Consider the following 25,215-nt stretch of genomic DNA (forward strand, 5'->3'; position numbering starts at 1 on the left):
TGCTCACGTGAACAGCATCGGCCAATACTGAGTCGGTGTTCTGCCATAGAACCTGGAAGCACTGCACTGTCTCTACAATGTAAACAGCGTAGGGGAATGACAGGGAAGAGAATAAATTGTTGAATAAAGTCATTATTTTTGTTTTGTTTTTGCACACAAAAAGTATTCTCAACGCTTTATAACATTAAAGGGATGGTTCACCCAAAAATGAAAATTCTGGTATCACTTACTCAACCTCAAGTTGTTCTAAATCTGTATAAATTTGTTTTGCTGAACGCAAAAGAAGATATTCTGAAGAGCAGCAGATCCCCCCACCCCCTCTCGGATTTCATCAAAAATATGTTAAAGGTGCCCTAGAACCCCTTTTCAAAAGATGTAATATAAGTCTAAGGTGTCCCCTGAATGTGTCTGTGAAGTTTCAGCTCAAAATACCCCATAGATTTTTTTGAATTCATTTTTTTTTAACTGCCTATTTTGAGCCATAATTACATATGCACCGATTTAGGCTGCGGCCCCTTTAAATCTCGCGCTCCCCCGCCCCCGGAGCTCGCGCTTGCCTTAAACAGTGCCTAAGCAAAGTTCACACAGCTAATATAACCCTCAAAATGGATCTTTACAAAGTGTTCGTCATTCATGCTGCATGCATGCATCGATTCCTGTGAGTATAGTATTTATTTGGATGTTTACATTTGATTCTGAATGAGTTTGAGGCTATGCTCTGTGGCTAATGGCTAATGTTACACTGTTGGAGAGATTTATAAAGAATTAAGTTGTTTATGAATTATACAGACTGCAAGTGTTTAATAATGAAAATAGCGACGGCTCTTGTCTCCGTGAATACAGTAAGAAATGATGGTAACTTTAACCACATTTAACAGTACATTAGCAACATGCTAACAAAACATTTAGAAAGACAATTCACAAATATCACTAAAAATATCATGTAATCATGGATCCTGTCAGTTATTATTGCTCCATCTGCCATTTTTCGCTATTGTTCTTGCTTTCTTACCTAGTCTGATGATTCAGCTGTGCACAGATCCAGACATTAATACTGGCTGCCCTTGTGTAATGCCTTGAACATGAGCTGGCATATGCAAATATTGGGGGCGTACATATAAATGATCCCAACTGTTACGTAACAGTCGGTGTTATGTTGAGATTCGCCTGTTCTTCGGAGGTCTTTTAAACAAATGAGATTTACACACGAAAGAGGAAACAATGGTGTTTGAGACTCGCTGTATGTCATTTCCATGTACTGAACTCGTTATTCATCTATGCCGAGGTAAATTCAATTTTTCATTCAATGGCACCTTTAATTTCTATTCCGAAGATGAAAGAAGGTCTTACGGGTGTAGAACGACATGAGAGTGAGTAATTAATGACAGAGATTTCATTCTTTGGGTGAACTAACCCTTTAAATACATTGATTTTCATTGTATAGACAAAAACAGCAGAAGCATTCTTCTACTTTTATGATTCACAGAAGAAAGAAAGTTGTACAGGTTGAAACGACATGAGTAAATGATGATGACAGATTTTATTTGGGGGTGAACTTTAAAGCCTAAAGTATACTTTATTTTTTATGTGTACGTTTGGGTATAGATAAAGTGTGTGTGACAAATTTCATCATTAGTGTTTCAAATCCACGCTTATTAAGTCCGCTACATTAAGATGCACCATTAAGACGCTACCAATTAGCTGACTAGGCAACCCACCAATTAATCAATTTTGAACATTAAGTTTAACACTGCCAGTGCATAGCTATGCTGTTCACTACAAAAAAAAATGCCTGTCAACCCAGTGAAGCTGTTTGAGACTATTGCTGGTTAACCAAGCAAAAGAAATCTGGTAGGGACATCATCCCATCCTGAGGCCTAGCATCCAAAACACAACATATGCAGGTTACAAGCAATTCTGGTTAAAAAATAAATGGTAAATGAATTCCTTTCTATAAAGACCAAGTTCTAAGGCAGATAATTGATAACTGGAGTCGGAGCTTGTGCATTTATCCAAAGCAATGTATGCAAGAGCATTCATGGAATTTGACATAAATTATTGCCACCAATAGGATCAAGACTAAAGACAACGAGTTCATTCGAACCTCAACAAGGAAGTAGGGCAGCGCAGCGGCATGCTGGAAAAGAAGCGCTCTGCATAGCGGCACACAGCTGAATGCAGGCAGGGTGAATGACTCTGTTTCTGTGTGTGCTGGGCAGCAGGCCTCATTAGAGGCACATAGACACGTGGAGCCAGGACGACAGAAGCCCCGCAGATGCAGCGAAGGCACCCCGGCCCAGCTCTCAAAATCCGAAGCCCAGACAAAACCACATTGTGTGAGGATTTATGGGAAGGCTTATGGACTCCATGAAAACAAGGCGCCCTCTGAAAGACACACACTGAGTCGGTGTGATGACAGTCCCTCAATGGTTTGGGGAGAACAGTAAGCAGTGTGGGTCTGTGAGAGAGAGAGACGGATGAGGACTGTGAATCAAACTGGAGGAAGATGACACTTGAAGGGTTCTGGTGGTGGCAGGAGGGGGGCTCGCAACCAAACAGCTGCGTGACGGGAAAGCGCAAGAGGAAGCAATCTGTGAACATACTGTTTGATATCTGAATGGGAGCGGGGTGGCTAGAGGAGACCAGCTACATGCTAAAGACTCAGTCAAGAGTTATAGGAAATTACAAAGCGTTCACAGGCAGGTCAATGATGTGAAGCTCATTTTTAAATATATAAATGAGTGGATCAAAACCTTTCATCAAAGTTGTCTTAAAACCTTCTTTTTAAGACAACTTATTTCTTAGAACAACTTTGATGAACTTTTTTGATCCACTTCAAATGTTGACTACTGTATAAACTGTATAAATTCAAACACAATAACTTGAGTATACATTTGATTAGCATTTTTTTTTTTTATTAATTTTGAATTTATGATTGGGCATAAAGTGAAGAAGTGACAACTGTCCTAATATTAAAGAAGAAAAATAGCCCCATTAAAAGAATAGCATAATTTTCTATTATATATAGTTTCTCAATGTTGGTTGCACCACATGACTTAAATTATATATATGTATATAAGGACTCCATCAGACCCACAACTGTCTCTTAAGTCTCTTAAAATATCAGATCATTTGACCTTTAAAAAGTCATGTGGTGCAAGGTTCTGATACTGATAATAATTCATGATATTTGTAGAAATAATAATAATAATAATTTTACATTGAAAATATATTTAAAAGCATGAATTAAAAAATATATAATTAATACATTAATAAACAAAAATATTTATTAAGATGTTTATGCTCACATGCATTCAAGGTGTAATGAAAATATGTATTAGTTTTTACATGATGGTTACACCACATGACAACTTTTCTTGAAAAGGTTTTTTTAAAAAGCCATATGAAACCATTTAAAGGGTTAGGATAAAAAAGTACATTTAAAGTGTAAATTCACTCAAAAATGAAATTTCTGTCATTAAGTACTCGCCCTCATATCGTTCCACACCTGTAAGACTTTCATTCATCTTTGGACACAAATGAGCTTTCTGTCCCTCCATTGACAGCTACGCAACTACCACTTTGAGTTCAAAAAGTTCATAAAGAGATATCCATTTGAATTGAGCGGTTTAGTCCAAATTTTCTGAAGTCTTTATATGATGAACAGATTTAATTTAGGCCTTTATTCACATATAAACATTGATCAGCAACATAAACAGAACCTCAACGAAACCAGTGCTGCGTAACACACGAGAATGAACCTCATTGGTTCTCTTACACGTCAAGTGAACATGTTTGAGCTTCCGTTTACCACAACTGATGTGTGAGTTGATTCATTTATATGTGAATAAAAGCCTAAATTCAATCGGTTCATCATATAAAGCGACTGAGTCTCTTTAGACTAAATCGCTCAATTCATATGGATTAGTTTTACAATCTCTTTAGGAACTTTTTGAAGCGTCAAAGTGGTTGTTGCGTAACTGTCAACGGAGGGACAGAAATAGCTCAGATTTCATCAAAAAGATCTTCATTCGTGTTCTGAAGATGAACAAAGGTTTAATGGGTTTGGAACGACATGAGTAATTAATGACAGAATTTTCATTTTTGAGTGAACCATCCCTTTAACTTGGCGCAGGTTTTAAACTAGATTTTAAAAGGCTTTTCCTTTCCTTTATCATGGACACAATACGTCATAGGCCCAGATATCGATCCAAAAGAAGACAGAAAGATCTATAAAATGTTATATAATAGACCCCAGTAAGTGCTTTACCAGTAATTCATTTCAGGCAGCCCTCCCAAGTACTACTCCTAATAGATCCATTACCGCCACAACAAAGAAGGCACCCGCCTCTGCTCTGCAATCCTCCGACTAGCGTGCAACTGTGCATGCGTATCGCTCTGACGGCAGGAGAAGGGGGTGTCGGGGTTAAGGCTGGACCCCTGCATGGTCTCAATGGTGTTCTTGTGTTCGGCACCGCGGAGGTGACTAGCTATCAGGGCCCCGCTTTGCGCGCACAGCGCCCGCTTTTTCCATTCTGTCAGCGCCGAGCTGCACACTGGTTCCTTCCAAACTCAGCGCCACTTCATTAAATGACTTCAGACTCTTGGCAGAGGCAGTGGGAAAAGTCTATATTAACTGTGTGTGAGATCCATGGGGCGGCCAACAAAGGCGGTGGTTGTTCCCCCTGTAAGGGTTCGCTGTGCCGGGGAGGGGATTTGGGACCTTTAGGGGTACCTGCGGGTCCCGCAGTACACCGTGACTTGCTTTAACAAGCTGAGGAATATCCAAGTATCCAAAACTGTGTGATGACATCATACAGAGTGATGAATCTGATTGGCTATAGACATTACTGAGTAGTAACTGATTATTTGTAATCTGGATTACATAATCAGATTCTAAAAATTAAATATTTGTGTTTAGATTATATGTCTTTTCTTAAATCCTAGTAATCGGACTACAGTTAAATATAACCATGTCAAGTGTTTGATTTTGATTTATTTTGACATTTGTAAGATTTAATTAATCATTAGCTTTTCAGAACTTACAACCCCTCTGCAGTTTCTTCCCAAACACTAAATGTTAAATGCACTTCGAGTTGTCGATAACAACAACAAAAAAAAACAATTAATAATTTTTCTTTTGTCTTTTTATCAATATGGCACACGATAATCCTATTTAAATCCATATTATAAACAAATTAGGTCAAAAGTAATCTAAAAGTAATCAAAAAGTAGTCTGATTACATTACATAAAATGTGTAATGTGTAGATTACGTTCCTAACTACTATTTATTGTGTAGTTTGTATTTAGTAATGGGATCAAATTCGTAAGTAATCTACCCAACATTGTTAGTAGAGGACATACATGGGCGACACTCAAAAAAACTTGTATTAGCTCTACCTGGCTGATGAATCGCAGCATTTGTGCTTATTCATATCGTGAGGTCATTACTTTACATAGCTGAAGTAAAGCTGACCGACGACGTCACCGTAACAGGCCTGTCCTTCAGAAACTAAGCTACAGCGATGGTGACGAACAAGCTGGCAGCACCCTTAAAACAGAAAACACAGATGGAGATTTTCAAAACCAGCGTTTCAGTTTTGACTGAACTTGCGGTTCCCCTCACAGAAGGATCTATTGAGCGCCCTTGACAGAGGTATTTACACAACTTATTGAGTGTTAAAGGCCTCTCTCCCATTCTCAGCTTTATTGAACTAGCCTTATTGAAGCAATAGATACTTTAAAACACTCGTTCTCACAACTGGCTATGGCGGAAATACAATTATTCAACCCGGTGCACTTTTTGCTCCCCAGGTCAGTCCCGAGACCAATTCTCATTTAGAAGTGAAAACAGGCAAAAACTATCGCAGCAAGCCTATCGCAGAACAATAGCCGCCTTTTAGAGAGCCGTGAATGTCACACACTGTTTTGAGTCCTGTGGCGGAGACTGAGAGAAGCAGAGATGTCAGGATTTACCGTTTGTTTGTGGGAGAACTGGAATTGGAAAAGTGATGAGAGAGATGGGACAGCATGATTGTGGGAGAGGGTCAGACATCCATCACTGTTTTTCTCAGTCAGCGTGCCCACACAGTGGCGCATACACATTTATTCTGCTATCTAAATGAGGACATACTTTAGACTTAAACATGACTCCAATAAAGCCATGTATAGTTACTACACATTGATGCTAACACAAACCAGAAACGCCATGGCCATTCAAATGTGCCACTTTACATTTTTGAGTCAAAAAAAAAAAAGGAACAATTATTGGGTCAATGACATGACGGGTCTTTTTTTTTTTTTTTTTGTCCAAAGGCCTTAAAAATAATAAAAAAATCAAAGATATGACAGTCAAAGTATGTAAGGTAGCACAACTAGATCTTTTTTATTGAATCCAAAAGGTTTTAATTATATTTTGCTACATATAAAGGTATTTTAAAGATTTTGAAGTGTCAAAAGGTCATTCGGTTTAACCATCCAAAGGCAATACAGTCATTTCATTTGTGATTAAAATATCTAAAAATGTAATAAATGTATATTTTTTTTATTCTGGCATGATTTTATAACATCAAATATCAACATAGTGCAACACGGTATTAAACTTATGTGTAGAAGTCGTTGCTTTGTTATGAGAAAGAATGTACGGAAAAATTTATTTCATTGATGTCATTCGGAGTAACCAATATAAAGGGACCATTTTGGATCAAGTCATGTGGTCAATATCATGTGACAGGATGTGACATCATTCAGACACCTGCAAAGGACCACATGGTTGTGAAGCCAAGTAACTAACTCTCTCTTAACTATTTGAAAAATTCATGTTTTCACTCGCTCATACGGATGTCCCGAAACATCAGGTCATTCGGTACAACCGCTATAAAACATGGAAAATGTTGTAATATTTTACAATATTTTACTAGATATCAGTCTGTTAACACTGTTTGAAAATATCGTCATTCGGTATAACCAAGTGTCATTCGGTAAAACCAAAATTTTGGTTAAACCAAATTACTTTTTTGGGTGACAAATTTTGTCCATCTTGTAAAAAATGACTTGCAGTGTTAACTGATTATAAAAACCACATAATCTCTTTATTAACACTTAATAAAACTTGTTTTTTACGCTTTTAAAAACATTATTCGTTAATGACCCATGTATAAATACATATAAATCCTTTTTCTTTTTAACCGTAGAGGATATGTGCATGTATGGCCCAGACATACTCAATTATGAATTCAGCGCTCAAGGATGTAGGAACCGAATACATTAATGGTTTGATTCACAAACACACTTTCTGAATGCGCCACAGATCTCTCTACCTTAGATTCCTCTGAAACCACACACACACATTCCCTCAGGAAAACAGGCTTTGATATTAAGGGATGACCAAACGGGTTAAAAGAAACCTGTGAAGAAAAAAAAAACAGCATGGTCTTTATAAAACTGTTTAAACCAAAGGAGGCTTTATAGGAAGGGAAGAAAGACAGTGATTTCCCATTGAAATCAATTACAATATTCGCACTCTGTCGACAGGCACTCCTGTGTGACCACCGTCACTCTGATTCATTTATTTGTTCTAATTAAGAGAGGCTACAGTCGGCCGGGCCTGATTAAGCTGTTGATACCAGGCCGCAAGGCGGGCTAATTAAGAGCAGTCTGCTTAAACAGGAAGGTGAGAAGGTCTACAGCGGAGTTTTCCTGCTGACCGCCCGTTTTTACATATACAGTCCTTTCACTCTGACGCACACTCTCTTGCCACATTCACATCCATAGCTTCTCGTTTTCAGACACAAACCTCTCTCTATCTCGCACATGCATCTAGCACCGGCACTCTCAGCTGCATCAGTCCCACATTTCGCGTGCGAGACGCCAGGGTCTCGTTTCAAACGTCGAGTGCGTGCGTACGGTAGGCTATGTCACTGAACTTTGGATCCTGTGTGTCAAGAATTACTCTTTATTCATTATTTTTCAGTCGTGGACCACAAACGGCTCGGGTTACTCAGTAGGTAGTAATATCCTGGCTGCTTCGTGTTAACGTGGCAAAGCAAACAAGATAAAATAAAACAGCTAAGGGCGAATGTGACAGTGCCTCATACATTCTGCCAAAGGAAGCAGAGGATATCAAGTACTAAAGTTCACAATATTAGGGAAAATCCCTCATTGTGGAGGATTAACCATCAGTTAAGTAGGTGTTTGCTGCCACCTGCTGGAACAACAGTGGAACTCACTTTATTATCCTCAAAGTTCAACACGGATTTAAAATATGGTTGTCATTGTTGCAGCGAAAATAAACACACGTAAAATATAATTCATAATAATAACAACATCTATGTTTTCTAAAAATAAATAAAAATTAAAAAAAGACATTGATTTACAGTGTTGTTATCAGTAAATAAATTAAGTAGGAAATCGAGAAATGTTGCCTTGTCAACTAACTAAAATAAATACGTTAAAAAAAATATTTTTTTAAATTACTAATACACATGACAAAAACATCATTAAAACTTGAACTAAAAAAATAAAATAACTGAAAATAAAAATAAAAGTAAATATTGATATTATTAATAAATAATATTAATACAATACAGACAATACTAAAACAATAATGTTGATATATACTGTATTTATATTATTCACATGCATATATAAATAAATTAATATAAATAATGAAAACACATTTTAACACATATGCAGAATTTAAAAATTAAGAAAAATAATCAAATTAAAGAGACAAGACTTTTTCCAGAAGGTGCCAGCCAGCCACATTTCATATTTAATAATGTATATTTTCTTACAGCACCATATACAGGGGCATTTACAAAAGATTTTTTATAAATGTTCAATGTAACAGTACCACAAACAGAAAATGTTATCAAACTGTCTCTGACCTTAATCGTCCACTAGATGGAAACATTTTCAAAGAAATGTATCATGTTTCCTTATTCCTTTGTGTAAAGTTAAGCCTTGACACGTTCTTTGTTGAGATTTAACGCTCTGTTGTGCTAGGTAAACATGATTTCATCATTTTCAGTCATTTTTACAGCATAAGCTGAGAGAGGGGGCGAGTCAAACCAGTTTGAGGGGCTTTACAGAAGGGATAAGGTCAAAAATTCCCACGTACAATTTGAGCTGGTCTTCCTGTTTATAATGCAAACCATTTACCATAATGAATAACTCATACAGAAGTCAAGAGCTTTTATTGCTAAGCCACTTCCCAAGGGAAATTACTAATCTTTATCTTACTAATATAAATATGATTCACCTCATGGTTCATTATTTAACCATCTTAACTCGCTATTGTCGCTTTTGCCCTGCTTAACTGTAATAATGCACTAAATTTGTAAAATGCTCTTTTTTTGTGTGAAAAGTTCTATAAAAATAAAATTAAATTGGCTTGAATTACATAGCCTAATATTATTCATCTATATTCAACAATAACGTATTGTGGAACAATAGTAACAATCACAATAGCAACAGTGATTAAGGAAATAAAATAGTATAGATATAGCCAGCATATATTAAGGCCTATCTATATATGGCAATAACATTCTGGTGTGTGTCTCACTAATTCCAATCTTAAGGTTTTTTTTTTTTCCATTAGCATAAATGCCAGGAAACCATGACGTTGAGTCGACCCAAATGAGCCTTTCACTGTCATGTTCTCTGTACCCACAAACAGCTGCTCAGAAAACAACTACCGTCATTTCCGCTTCAGAAGCACAACAAACAAAACAAAGAAATGCACAGTGTGTGTGTAAAGATGCACGCGTTGAGCGAGCATTTTCATTACCACAATGAATTACTGCATTCTCTGTTGGTGGTTCAACACTTTGAACAGGTAATGATTTTTGTGTGTGTGAAGTCACAGTGACTTATATAGATACACCTTACAACATAATATTTCAGATGAGTGCGATTCTCACGAAATCTCACAAAATTTCAAATATTAAATTTTTTTTAAAATGTTTGAATCAACAAATTTCCTTTTTAGACATCAAGAGCAAGTGATCATTCATTTTAAAAGTTGTACTGACAATGTAATACCTTTTATGGAAACACTTTATTTTACAGTGCCATAGTTACAGGTTACTACATGTACTTACTATAGTAAAAACAGTAAATTATGCATAATCACAACTAACCCTAAACCAAACCCTAACCCTAACCCTAACTCGACACTACTACGACATTGTAAAATAAAGTGTAACCCCTTTATTTTTAACATATTTTCCAAAACAAGTCTTTAAAAATCTCATTACCGCAACAGAAGTTCTCTCTACCGCAACTGGCCTTAAATTGTTGCGGTAAGTGAGAATGGTATTGCGGAGGATGTGGTACCTTAGCATATTTTGCTAAATACAGAAAAGCCATGATGATTGAGACAACTTTTTATTCAATGTACATAATTAGACATTAATTAGAATCAGAAATTGTTAATTTAAAGTTTTTCTAAATAGTAAAATGATCTGTTATGGTAATGATAATCAAAATGTCATGTACATGGTCTGACAAGAGAATTTTTATTTTTTTATTTTAACTGGTAGCCATCTTTAAGGTTCTGTTGCTAAATTCAAAATCAAGGTTTATTTAAAATTGTGTGTGTAAATAGTCCTTAAAAAATGTTGCGGAGGATGAGAACATCAGTGATTATTATACATTATTATTATTATACATTATTAAATAATTTTTTTTCTGTAATTTGAAAACATCTATTAGAACATTTATATAGAATTTTTTTATGCTTCAATTACAATGTTACATACATTCAGATATACCTGGACGCATTGCGGTAATGAGAATTTCAACAGAAAAAGCAATAAAATACAAAAATAATTCATTCCTATGTTGAAATTACTCTTTGTTCAGTGTAGAGAACGATATTGTCTTACCCCCAGGGCATCCAAGATGTAGGTGACTTTGTTTCTTCAGTAGAACACAAATGATGATTTTTAACTCCAACCGTTGTGGTCTGTCAGTCGTATAATGCATAGCAATGGGAACTTCGTCTATAAGAGTAAAAAAACATGCACAGACAAATCCAAATTAAACCCTGCGGCTCGTGACGATACATTGATGTCCTAAGACACGAAACGATCGGTTTGTGTGAGAAACCGAACAGTATTTATATAATTTTTTACCTCTAAATCACCACTATATCCAACTGTCCTGCACATCCGGTTGGTTAGGTCTGAAAACGTTCTGATGAAGGAAGTGATGTCTTGCGCTTTGCTTCAATAAGTTCAAGACATCACTTCTGTTGTCAGAGCACGATCAGACCTCACTAAGCGAGTGCTGAATGCAGTTGGACATAGTGGCGTATTAGAGGTAAAAAATGATATAAATACTGTTCGGTTTCTCGCACAAACCGATCGTTTCGTGTCTTAGGACATCAATGTATCGTCACGAGCCGCAGGGTTTAATTTGGATTTGTCTGTGCATGTTTTTTTTACTCTTATAGACGAAGTTCCCATTGCTATGCATTATACGACTGACAGACCGCAACGGTTGGAGTTAAAAATCATCATTTGTGTTCTACTGAAGAAACAAAGTCAGTAAGCAGATAGTATATGTATATGTGTGAAAAAAATAAATAAATAAAATTATATATATATATATATATATATATATATATATATATATATATATATATATATATATATATATATTAGTGCTTATAAATGACATATTAATGCCTTATTCTGCATGACCATATTCTACATCCCTTAATCCTACCCCATACCTAAACTTCAGAAATTAGGAGTTTACTGAGGCAAAAGTTGTAGTTAATAGTTAGTCAATAGTGAGAACTGGACCCTAAACTAAAGTGTGACCATATTCAGTCATTCTTCATTTTTCCAAACTGAAACACTGATCTTGCATTTCAAGTAAAAGAAAGTCAACAATGTCATTTCTCAGAAGCAAAAAAACCACAGCAGGTGACAGTATGCGTAGGAGATAAATCAACCATAACGGCCACACGGAGAGATCCGCCATTTTGATTTTAAACTAAGAATGGTGCTTTAACACTCTTGATGCAAAGGATTCAATATATGCAAGACTTCCAATCAATCTGTCCTGACAAATCCACTGCTGGGATACAATGTGATGACCACTGAATGTTCAACCTGCTCTCTGAATGAGAGATCTGAGTGCATCTATCTCAGGAGCCAGAGAAGACACCGCGTTCCCGATCGAGCCCCCCGGCAGGAAGCTCCAATCCTCCGCACCCCTCCTCCTCTTCCTCAGGAGAGAGGACTCTGGATGAACGCTGCGCGTGCAGCGCCGAGGCTCTGAAATGAAGGCTGTACCCACATCCTGTGTTCATGTTCAATGTCTTAAACGAGCACCTGCCTTGCCATGCCTCTCGCCTTCTGCAACTATCCAAAAACTGAAACTGCTGAGGCATTTTCTGTTTTGTTTCTGGTGTTGTGCTTGTATTCGGAAAAGCATCTGCTGGGCAGATTTCTCAAAGGAAGCACTGCATGCATCACTAAAAGCAAACAAACACTGTAAAAACACTGTTATTGAGCGTCATATTCCTTCCAGCAACAAGGATTTTGAAACCTAATAGCGCACTTGAAACATCCATTTTGTTGTTATTAAAAAAGCAGCAATGACTCACTGAGAACATCACACCATCAAACACTACATTTGATCACTTAGATTGGATCAGTTCAGCAAACGTTCCAAAACAGTTGATTTTTTGATGGATTTTAATTACAGCCAAGGTAGTCTCTTATAAAAGGTCACATATCGGTCAACGACCATTAGAAATATGAAATCTTTTTTTTTTTTTTTTATTGATTTTATAATATCATATACGTTTTATTTGGTATTATACATTTTTGGAAAAAAAAATTATAATATTTTCTAAAAATGTATATATTTTAATGGCTTAATTTAATGACAAGTAGTGTGACCTTAACATAAAAAGTACTAAAATAATTATTGAACCGTTAATAGTTGTAAATAACTTAAATGTTGAAAATAATTTTTCAAAAAAAGTTTTAAAAACTTTAAAAAAAAAATTAACTGTTTTAGAAAATATTAATAATTAATATAAAGTGTAACAAAATATAAAGTGTAACAAAATGTAACAAAATATCTTGACCCTAGCAAAATGTGCATTTTCATAAAAATGTCAAAATGTTATTTTCTTTTAAAATCATGACAAAAAAGTTGGTTCATGTATCGATTATGCCACACTGACTTTGATTTACAAAGTTTTGCAGATATAAATATTTAAAACAAAATTGCTTCACTGCTTATTTTTTAAAATAATGAATTAATGTAATAAAATACCTTGATATTAACAAAATGTGCATTTTCATAAAAAGGTTAATACATGTCACATGACTTACATATTGGTTATGTAAAAAGGTTTTCCAATTATAAATATTTAAAAACAAAATTGCTCCACTGCTTACTTTTTAATAGAAGAATTAATAATATAATACAATTTTAAGAATTTCAACTTTTTAATGAGATTTTTTTTTCTATTATTTAGCTACGACATTTCTGACGTCGAACCTTTAAAAAAAACAATCAAAATGACTTTTAATCCACACATTAAATCGTGTTAATAAAACAGTGCATTCAAAAAACATTCATTTTTTATACGCATTTTGAGGAACTTGCGTACAAAACAAGCGTCACGTCATTGACCGATATATAAAATAACAATGAGCGTCCATGTGCATACAACTGAGAATATCTTCCACATTTTGAGCCATTTCCAAACGTTTGCATGCACACACACACACCTATAAGAGTCATAAAATGTGTACAAAACATCTTGACCCCTGAACTTCACGATATTAAAAATATATATAGTGAAAATAAGTAAGCCGCCCACCGATGCTCCCTAGGGCTCAATTGCGCAAGAGTTTATCACTTACGATAAGGATCTCATTACGCTTCATTCTTTTACAAAAGAAACGCGAAACGAAAATTACCACCTTTTTGAGAATATTCTTTTATTTACGCATAAAGCTACTCTTCGTGTCACAACAAACTGATTTTGCCAAAAGAAATACACCAGCGTTCACTATTTTTCACCGACAAACGTCCCGGATGTCTGCCAACATCTTCAGTTGCGCTCGTTCTTTCAGAGATGAGAAAAGTGCTCGTATCATCGACGAGACCAACATTTAAACTCACACAGCCTGTAGGAATTTTAAACATGCCCCTTACCGAATTAAGAGATTTTTCTGGCAGTCTTCGGCACGCGACATCCTCTCGTAGTAAAGTTTTCATACAGCGTGCAGCTGTGTTGTTTACAAAGTACTGAGCGGAATCCCGATTGGTCCGGGTCGACTCAAGGCGACGCCCCGAAGCTTAAAGCCCATCTGACGCGACGCGACAAACTTGTAATCAACGCCGCCTCATTTCCCCGCGTCGCAGATTCTTTAATTACAATGGAAGCTTTCGAGGTTGTCGCGTCGCTTGCAGTGTATTTACGGGGATTTAGTTACAGAGTTTTACCTCAACTGTAATGATCCGATTTTGCACAAGGTGGCGACATAGACAACCTTCTCCTCAAAGCTTTAGGACTAGCAAACGGACAGATTTACCATCCTTTCTTGTTGCATAGTGATATATATATGACCAGAAGGAGTAATACAGTAATGATATATTATTTAAATTGTAAAATATTTATTTAATATTTGTTGTACGGCCTATTTATTTTTGCTCTTTTAATTTTTAATAATGGGTGAGCATAACTGTCTTAATAATAAATTCACAATTAAAAAAAAAAAAAATGACCTGGGCGTTTTTAACTCCCTTTTGAACTTGTATTTAAAAAAAAAAAAAATTGTGAGTACCAAATAAACCATATGATTGTTTCATTTATACACTGAACCAAGTCTAAACATATTACCTCTATTTGTTGTTTTCTCAGACACCGCATTCAAGATGATTGCTTTCGTATTCACAATTTATTAATTTGTCATGTATACAATTTTTATTTTATTTGTTTGTTTGTCTGCTTCATGTCATGCAAAGCATATATATATATATATATATATATATATATATATATATATATATATATATACAGTGGTGTGAATAAGTGTTTGCCCCCTTCCTGATACTCGAAAACCCTCCAATGTGGCTGAATTACAACAATTCTGCAAAGCTGTAACAGACTCATTGCAGTTGTTGCTGGTAATGGTGGCCCAGCCAGTTATTAGGTGTAGGGGGAAAGCACTTTTTCACACTGGGCCATGTGGGTTTGGATTTTGTTTTCCCTTCATAATAAAAACCTTCATTTAAAAACTAGCAAATTTGTTTGTTGATCTGAAACATTTATGACAAACATGCAAAAAAGTAAAAAATCAGAAAGGGGGCAAACACTTTTTCACACAACTGTATAGGTCATTCGGTATAAAACATGGAAAATGTTGTGATATTTTAAAAACTTGTACTAAATATAAAATGTTTGTCCTTTTGTCAGTTAGCTAGATATCAGTCTTTTAACATTGTTTGAAAATATCATCATTCGGTATAATCAAAAGTGTCATTCGGTAAAACCGAATTTTTGGTTAAACCGAATGACTTTTTTTCATGACAAATTTTGTCCATCTTGTAAAAAATGACAAAAGCAGTGTTAGTTGATTATAAAAACCACATAATCTCATTGTTAACACTTAATAAAACTTCAAATTAATTATATCTCCATTATGTTTGTTTTTTTACACTTTTAAAAACCTTATTCATCAATGACCCATACACACACACACACACACACACACACACACACACACACACATATATATATATATATATATATATATATATATATATATATATATATATATATATATATATATATATATATATATATATTATAATCTTATTAAACCTCCTGAAACTAAATGGTAATTAAATTCTGAAATTAAAAAAAAATTCACCTGATAGATCAATATGAAATATGTTTTCAGTTTAAAAATAGTAATCCGATGCTCTCAAAGTGTGATTACACATGATATTAATGAACCTTAACAGTTTTAACGTTAAGCTATAGGCTAGTTTAGATTAACAAAAATAACAACTGTTGGAAGTTAAAATCTTGTACTTATGTACCCATGACTCGTTTGTCCCATCCAATGCTTTTTATTATCACTCCTATTTTCGTATTACGTAATGATGAAGAGACTTGGCGTGCCTCGCGCTCAGTGTTGACGCATGACGTCACGGCATGCTCTCGCGCCCCGCCCCTCGCGTTCCTCTCTGTGTTGTTTCCGCATAATTAGAAGGAATCTCCGCCCAACCCGATTCCAGCTTGGCTGCGTTGTTTGGGGACAGTCCGAAGATGGCGACGGCCCAGCTGTATTGCGTCTGCCGGCAGCCGTACGATGTGAGCCGGTTTATGATAGAATGCGATATTTGTAAGGACTGGTTTCACGGCAGGTAAGGAATTCAACCGTTTCTTCGTCATATGTTGTGTCGGAAAAGCAAAAAAGATACCCGCATATGAAATCCTATGGCACTTCGGATGTCAGTAAGCCGTGCGTTGAGCTCGAGACGATTTCACGCGCTGCTTTGTCAATATTTCCAGGCGTTAATCGCACCTTTTGCCACTTTCATAATATAAACACTCGAGTTGCCCCTCTGTTAATTCTTTCCTAGCTTCGTTATTGCTTTGCCGTAACATTTGACTGTTTTTCCATGGTTTCTCAAAAAAATCCAGCGATCTGTGCAGCGAAAATGGGTTCACGTAGGGTTTTCTCAGTAGCTTTGTGGCTAGGGTTGCAGAGCATCAGCTGACATGAACCGCATATGTAGTTTTGTGTCTTGTAAGGAAATAAATGACAGCATTGACATGGATGATGTTGAAGTGCACGTGAGGTTGTGGGGTGTCAGACGTCAAGTGAAGGTTTATTAATATTGTACATTTAACTGCAGTTGGGTGTCAAAAGTCAAACTATTAAAATGTAATATAAGATAAGATTAAAAAAAACAAAGCATTAAAATAACATAATAGTAATATAACGAAAAAAGAAAACCGTTAGAAAAGGAATGGCTATGGTTTTTTGAACCAAAACATGATCGATGTGGTGCTGAAACTTGCTTTCGAGTGAACTCGTGCATGATGTTTTCCTTAAGACTTGATTAAGATGTTGTTTATGGTGAAAAATATCACGAAAAGTACTTAGTTGCTATCAGAGAGTTTAAAAACGAGCATTTTAAGGAGTTTTACATTGTTTAAAATTCATTTTCACCATAATATTGGCCGAACAACATCTGGATATTTTGATAACTTGGGTTTGCTTTATCTTTTATGCAGCCTATATTGCGACTTTTATTGCTCTTAGCTCGTAAATTAAATGTATTTGACATCCAGGTTATTTCTTTGTTGGGTTTTCTGCAGCAGTCTGTGAAGCGTGAAGAAACGTGGGGGGTTTCGATGAAAAGTTACACGGGGAATGGGGAGGGAGGGAGGGGGGTAACTAAACAAAGACGTGTGGTTGAGTTTACGACATCAGACCCTTGCATATTTCTCTCGTTAAGTGCCTTAAATGTGCATTACAGATTGCTTGGAAAGTAGCTTCTAATTTTGGGGTTTGCTCGGTTTAATGGCAGTATTACATGCAAAAGGGAAAGACGCGTTTGTAAAGGAGCGCAGCCCCTAAGGTTTCTGTGATTGTTTGGTCTTTTTGATTGACAGCAGGGGTCGGGCATTTAAATCCCCCAGTTTTACAAATATGGGCATATGGTTCCGCCTCTTAAAGGGACAGGTACCATTTGACGTGTGCAGCGCAGAGCTGAAGCTATGTGTGAAATGCTCAGGGTGAACTGTAAATATTGCCGGAAGTCATGCAAGGGCATTGTGCTGCTTTATAAGTGTGATATAGCTGGCTGGCACATTTGTTTTTAGTTATCTTGTAAATCTTTACAGTACCGGTCAAAAGTTTGGAATAAAAAGTTTTTTAAAGTCTCCAAGGCTGTATTCAAAATTCAACAAAAAAGCTAATATTGTGAAATATTACAATTTAAAAGAACTTATTCTTATTTTAAGATATTTGTGATTTATTTCTGTGATGCAAAGCTGAATTTTCAGTCTTCAGTGTCACATGATCCTTCAGAAATTATTCTAATATGCTGATTTGGTGCTCAAGAAACATTTCTTTTTATTATCAGTATTGAAAACGGTTATTTCTGTATAATATTTTTGTGGAAAACGTGATAGTTTTGGGTAAGATTTAAAAATATATAAGAAGAAAAATATAAATTAATACTTTCAATCGATCAACAGTATTAGTAAAAAAAACATTTATAATGTTACAAAAATACTGTTATTTTGCACTTTCTATTCATCAAAAAAATTGGGGGGAAAAGTGTATTGCATTTCCACCCAAATATTAAGCAGCAAAAATTATTTTCAACATTGATTGTAATAAGAACTATTATTATTAATTGAGCACCAATAATAATTGAACGCCAAATTTAATAATGAACACCAAAGCAGCGTATTAGAATGATTTCTGAAGGGTCATGTGACACTGAAGACTGGAGTAATATATGCTGAATATTCATCTTTGCGTCACAAAAATAAATTACATAATACAATGAAATATAGTAAAATAAAATGCTTATTTTACTTAACAATATATGTGTTATGTATAAACTACATTATATATATATATATATATATATATATATATATATATATATATATATATATATATATATATATATATATATATATATATATATATATATATATATATAAAATAGCATAAAGAATAATTAAACAATTCAAATTAAACAATTGTAGAAAAAACAATTGAGAATTAATAATTATTATTATTTTTTTAAAGTGAAGTTAGGACGCATTTGTATTCTTAATGCATGACTGAATGCAGGTCTGAATTCAGTTTCAAAATACCAGTGTTTTAAAAACCCAAATTTCCTACCCTTATTATAGAATATAAATATTTACCACAGTTTTCAAGCATACTTGCATTATTAGGCCTGTGTTTAAATTGCATTTGAGGTTTAAAGGTTTGCCAAGGGGCTTCTGTGTCTCTGCATTACAACATTGTGGTGCCCACTGGCACTGTTGATAACGAGGGATAATCATATTTGTGGGATGCGTGGTTGATGTGTTTTGTTCTGTTACTCAAAGGTTCAGTGTGTCACTGCTGCCTGCCACCAATGGGATTAAGCTGTCTAGCCGGTCGCCCAGGCCTGGCTGTTATCTGGCTCTGTGCACAGCCTGGTTTGGGAGGCAGGAGCCGCTGGGGGCGAATTACGAAACTTCTGATATTCATGCATGATAGTGACAAGAGGCCCAGTTTCAACCACGCAAAAAACTGCCTATACATGTCTTACCTACCAGGTGCAGGCCAGTTCTGCGAGATTTACAGTGACCTAGGAATGTTACCTAATGACTTGTTTAAATGGTTAGTTTATCCTCAGCAAATCCTTCTAAATCAGTTCTGAGGTCTGTGATTCAGTGCGTCTCTGTCTTTTGAATAATGTGTGTATTTGCATGCTTGATGCACGTGCGTGGGTGTGCTTGTGTGTTTGTAGGAGGGGAAAGATTGATGGAGGCCTCACTGCCCAGAGGCAAGTTCAAAGCCCCATTCATCAACGTCCCTCTGAGGCTGAAAACACTGAGGAGAGATAGATGACTTCTGTCTTGTCAGACTAGGTTTTTAGTAGGATTGGCCCGGTCGAAAAGTCACCCCTGTTTTTGTACGCAAAATCCTGTGATCACGTGCTGCTTCAATTAGAATAAAATAAAATCTGATAGATTCTTTTGCAGTGCTTTCAGAAAGAAAATTGTTTCTCACTGATTCTTGAGATAAGGGACAAAATATTTTAGAAGTTAGTTTTTATTATTTAATAATACATTATTTTAAAACTGATATATTTGTAGACAAAGGTCTCAGCTAATGAGCCATGTAAGGGGACATGAAAATGTACATTTATTCACTTCGGAACTTAATTTGTGTCAGCTTCGTCAGGCGATATTTTAAAGGGTTAGTTCACCCAAAAATGAAAATAATGTCATTAATTACTCACCCTCATGACGTTCTACACCCGTAAGACCTTCGTTCATCTTCGGAACACAAATTAAAATATTTTTGATTAAATCCAATGGCTCAGCGAGGCCTGCATAGACAGCAATCATACTTCCTCTCTCAAGATCCATTAAGGTACTAAAAACATATTTGAATCAGTTCATGTGAGTACAGTGGTTCTATGTTAATATTATAAAGCGATGAGAATATTTTTTTGTGCGCCAAAACAGCGACTTTTTAACAATATCTAGTGATGGTCGATCTCATAACATTGCTTCTTGAAGCTTCGGAGCTTTACGAATCAAATCAGTGGATCGGAGCGCCAAAGTCACGTGATTTCAGCAGTTTGGCGGTTTGATACACAATCTGAATCACTGATTCGACTCAAAAGATTCATAACGCTCTGAAGCAGTGTTTTGAAATCGGCCATCACTAGATATTGTTAAAAAGTCGTTTTGGGGTTTTTAAACAAATAGTGACGGAGTCGACAAATACTGGTGTTGACAGAGGTCCATCTGGGGCCAAATATTCAGTATATGTAAATGGAAGCATGAAACAACATTAGAACTATTCCCCATATGCAAAGGGTTAGTTCACCAAAAAATTAAAATTCTGTCATTTATTACTTGCCCTCATGCCGTTCCACACCCGTAAGACCTTCGTTAATCTTCAGAACACAAATTAAGATATTTTAGTTGAAATCCGATAGCTCCGTGAGGCCTCCATAGGGAGCAATGGACACTTCCTCTCTCAAGATCCATAAAGGTACTAAAAACATACAGTGGTTCAATATTAATACTATAAAGCGACGAGAATATTTTGGTGCGCCAAAAAAAAAACAAAATAACGACTTATTTAGTGATGGCCGATTTCAAAACACTGCTTCATGAAGCATCGGAGCACAAATTAATCAGTGTGTCGAATCATGATTCAGATCGCGTGTCAAACTGCCAACGGCTGAAATCACGTGACTTTGGCGCTCCGAACAGCAAATTCAACATGCTGATTCATCTGTGCTCCGATGCTTCCTGAAGCATTGTTTTGAAATCGGCCATCACTAAATAAGTCGTTATTTAGTTTTTTTTTGGCGCTCCAAAAATATTCTCGTCGCTTTATAATATTAATATTGAACCACTGTACTCACATGAACTGATTTAAATATGTTTTTAGTACCTTTATGGATCTTGAGAGAGGAAGTGTCCATTGCTCCCTATGGAGGCTTCACGGAGCTATCTGATTTCAACTAAAATATCTTAATTTGTGTTCTGAAGATGAATGAAGGTCTTACGGGTGTGAAACGGCATGAGGGAAAGTAATAAATGACAGAAATTTCATTTTAGGGTGAACTAACGTTTTAAATCACATTTTATATAGACTTTTGAGAGCACTTGTCAACCTTCAGACATAAAACCTGTCAGAGTTGATGTCTTATGGAGTTGACAAAATTGAATTTTTTTCCACCTAAACCATGTGTTTATACAGTGGTGCAATTTCGTTTTCTTTCTCAGTTGTAGTTGCCTTAATAAACATATAAAAATGCCAAGATTTATCCCACAACTATTTACAGAAACTATTAGCGATTACAGCTTTAACATGTCAACTCCGTCATCCCAGTCTGAGACTTCAAAATTGTTTGTATAAAATATAAAACTTCCAGGACTATGTGTCCTACTGTGAGATCCACAATGGGCAGGAAGTGGTAAGTTCTCCTCAGAGTTGAAGATGACCATGACATTGATTTATTTAGAACTATTTAAAATCCTGGAGTTGATGCAAAGTGAGGACACAACTTTGATAGGCATTTTTTTATGGAAAATATAATTCAAGACTTTTTTTGTATTGTTTGATATATTATAGATTTTCTGCCTTTTAATTTAAATGTATATTTTTGAATTTGTTCCATTTTTAAACACTTTGTTTGGCAATTTGGCTAAATTACATGTATTTTCCAAGTAAAGAGCATGTATTTAAATAATAATAACAAAATTATTTAAAAATAAAAGCAGTGAATGTCCTGAGCATCCTTTATATGTAACTTAAGTATTTTCATTTTGATGAATTTATTTATTTAAACCTTAAAGGGAGCTTTTGTGTGTAGGACATGTTTTGTCCCTTATCTCAAGAATCGGTGTTCTATACTAATACAGTTTCTTACATGAATATAAATGCATGATTCTAAACTCGATATCGGTTTTCCGTAGTCTTCGGTAACAATATTATTTGAGCCGTTTGTCAGATGGATTTTTCACAGACTGGTTATGATTAATGGCCTTAAGTTGGCAACCTATTGATTTCATGACTATTATCCACTTTATGAATAGACCGGATGATCTCACTGGTCATCTGTCACATTTGCCATAGCTAATAAGGTCTGTTATAGTATTTTAATGCACTGAAAAGTGAAGGTAGTCGGAGCTGTGTTAATGTCGCCTCAAACCACAGGTTTGTTTTCACTCGTTGCAAAATACTAGTCTCAAATGAATATCACAAGACACTCCAGTTTGATAATATGTGACATCATTGATTCAAAATGTACTTTATTATTTTACTAGTTTATTTGTTTTGTTGTTGTAGTGAAATGATTAGTAATGATTGTGACGAATCATTTCTAATCAATGAAAAACAACTATAAATCTGTTCTGCATTTTGGATAATGGACACTTGAAAATAATTAATATAAAAAAACAATACAGTACTGATCAAAAGTCTCTTATGCTCACCAAGGCTGGATTTATTTGATCTGAAATACACTAAAACTGTAATATTGTGTAATATTACAATGTAAAATAACTGTTTTCTATTTTAATATATTTTAAAATGTAATTTATTCCTGTGATGGTAAAGCTGAATTTTCAGCATCATTACTTCAGTCTTCAGTGTCACATGATCCTTCAGAAATCATTCTAATATGGTGATTTGCTGCTCAAGAAACATTTCCTTTTATAATCAATGTTGAGAATTCTTTGAGTAGAAAGTTCAAGAGAACAGCATTTATTTAAAATAGAAATCTTTAGTAACACTATAAATGTTTTTAATGTCATTTTTGATCAATTTAATGTGTCCTTGTGGAATGAAAGCATTGATTTCTTTCCAAAAATAACCTTACTGACCCTAAACTTTTGAATGCTAGTGTATCTCTGGTTTAATCTGTAAGGCTCTTTGCTATTTTTAAATGGCAGTTACACTCTTGTTTGTGTTTTGATCTCCAAACAAAGGTGAGAGTTTGCAGCACAGTTGCGTCTGGAGGAAGTCCCCTGCCCTTGTTGGGGTGATGGTCTTGGCCAAGCGTGTGGGTTTGAAGCAGTAAAGCCTAGTTTCCTATGCTAAATGCAGCTTCCTGTGCTCATTACTCTCAGGGGCTCGCCTGCGTTTAAGACAGACATTTCTTCACAAAGAGACCTAGGAGAGGGGAAGGCTTTAGTTTATCTTTCTTTGCCCTCATTTTATGTTATGTTTCCTGCTGCTTCACTGTCTGTTGGCAGAGCTTTTTTTTTTTTTTTTTTTTTTTTTTTTTGCACAGTTTCCTCCCCGACTTCCCTCAGCCAGACTTAATTTAGCAAATAAGTGCAGCCACACATCAAAACGGATGGTGTTCTCTGTGTTCTTTGCAGTGAAGATCTGCTTTGCTAACACAAAGGGTGTAGGTTCACCTCACAATCCTGCTCAGCCACTTTATCTTACTGTTCTATCATTATGCCCTGAAGCAAAGCACTTAACCCTAGTTTATTCCAGGGAGTCTTTGCAATTAGAGTGTTGTAGGTCGCACAGGATGAAAAGTGTCTGCTAAATGACGAGTCACTCAAGCTTAGGGCTGATGGATGCAGGAGTTCATTGTCAGATTCTGCTTTGGCATCCAACTCGGAAACCCTACACTTCCACCTCATAATTAGGGACCCTATAAATTAAAGTCAAGTGAGTGAGCTAATTTTGACTTGTTTACCCAGGCCCATGTTATTCCAAACTTGTATGACCTTTTGTTTCTTCCGTAGAATACAAAAGGTGATGTTTAGCAGAGTGTTCACGCTGCTCTTTTCCATACAATGGAAGTGAATGGTGACCAGGGGTTATCAAGCCTGAAAAGCAGTCCATATGACTTGTGTGCTACTACTGAAACCCTAGTGTGTACTGAAGTCACATTTACCTTTGTGCCAAAATTCCACAGACAAAATGCAGTCATCTCAATAGGAACCATTTTCCTATATGGATTTCGCATCGGATTCAAGTTAAACTTTGGATGTACAAATTCACTGAATTTACTGATACTTATTTACGAAGTTACCTCTGAGTAAGCAGTGCTTAATGTTGATATTGATAAGAAGCATTAAGTGGAAAATTGGAATTGGAAAATTCTGAATAGCTTAATCGTTTCGATTAAGGGTGTGCTGATTGATCGGGCGCTAATTGTTTTTGGCTGATAATAGGGCTGGGCGATATATAGCATGCGATTGTCACGCGCATTTCGTCAGTAAAGCCGGTTCCCTGATTACCGCTAAATCGCCATCACCTGCTTTCAAATGGAGCGGCATTTAATAGACAGAACCGTAGTTCACTGACAAGCCACGCAATATCGCGTTCATTATCGAAGGCGATTCATCTGCGATATGAACGTGATATTGCGTGGCTTGTCGGTGAACTACGGTGAAAGTGATACTCTTCCCCAAGTGGCTTTCTGTGCGCATGCTCCGAGGTGGAGTGGAACACGGACAAGGAAAGTGAACTTTGAGCTTCAGGTTCACGGTCAAATACACACAAAAATATGCCAAAATGCCTGGCTTGATGAGTATTTGCTTAAACACCGTCGGTTATTCCTTAAGGAACAGAAACTGTTGGGAAATAAGTCGCATGTGTAACAGTATATTGGATCCGTACGTTAGCTCTTAAAGTGACAGCAGCCTAATATTCCTGCTGCCGTCTGTCATTTAATGTTAATCAAACAACAAAAGACAGAAAAAAAATCACTCACTGCTCTTTAGTAGATTTAGGCCCCGTCCACACGGAGACGCGTTTCTGTGAAACCGCACAATTTTTTTTATCGGATAGGCGTTTTGTCCACATGGATCCAGCCAAAATAAAGTGTAATTTCTAAGCTTTGCTAAAGTTTGTATTCAGCGCGCAAGGTTTATGCGCATGCTCCACGTCTTCTTCGCTGCTTTTAGTGCATTTATGCGGCAGAATTACAGC

The 25,215-nt window shown here is 35.9% G+C and overlaps 1 protein-coding gene and 1 long non-coding RNA gene across 2 annotated transcripts in view; one reads left to right on the forward strand and one right to left on the reverse strand.

Moving 5' to 3' along the window:
* Positions 1-14,568, reverse strand: part of LOC125246747 — a 147,294-nt gene extending 132,726 nt beyond the window's left edge. Inside the window, exon 1 of the long non-coding RNA XR_007179960.1 lies at positions 14,195-14,568. This is a non-coding gene — a long non-coding RNA (uncharacterized LOC125246747). The remainder of the gene's footprint in view (positions 1-14,194) is intronic.
* A 1,584-nt stretch (positions 14,569-16,152) lies between these two features.
* kdm7ab (lysine (K)-specific demethylase 7Ab) overlaps positions 16,153-25,215 on the forward strand; it is a 36,329-nt gene continuing 27,266 nt past the window's right edge. The window contains exon 1 of the mRNA XM_048158411.1: positions 16,153-16,414. Coding sequence (XP_048014368.1) covers positions 16,317-16,414 — 98 coding nt within the window. The 5' untranslated portion in view covers positions 16,153-16,316. The remainder of the gene's footprint in view (positions 16,415-25,215) is intronic.

This window comes from Megalobrama amblycephala, linkage group LG15, assembly GCF_018812025.1.
Source record: "Megalobrama amblycephala isolate DHTTF-2021 linkage group LG15, ASM1881202v1, whole genome shotgun sequence".
Taxonomy (NCBI): Eukaryota; Metazoa; Chordata; class Actinopteri; order Cypriniformes; family Xenocyprididae; genus Megalobrama; species Megalobrama amblycephala.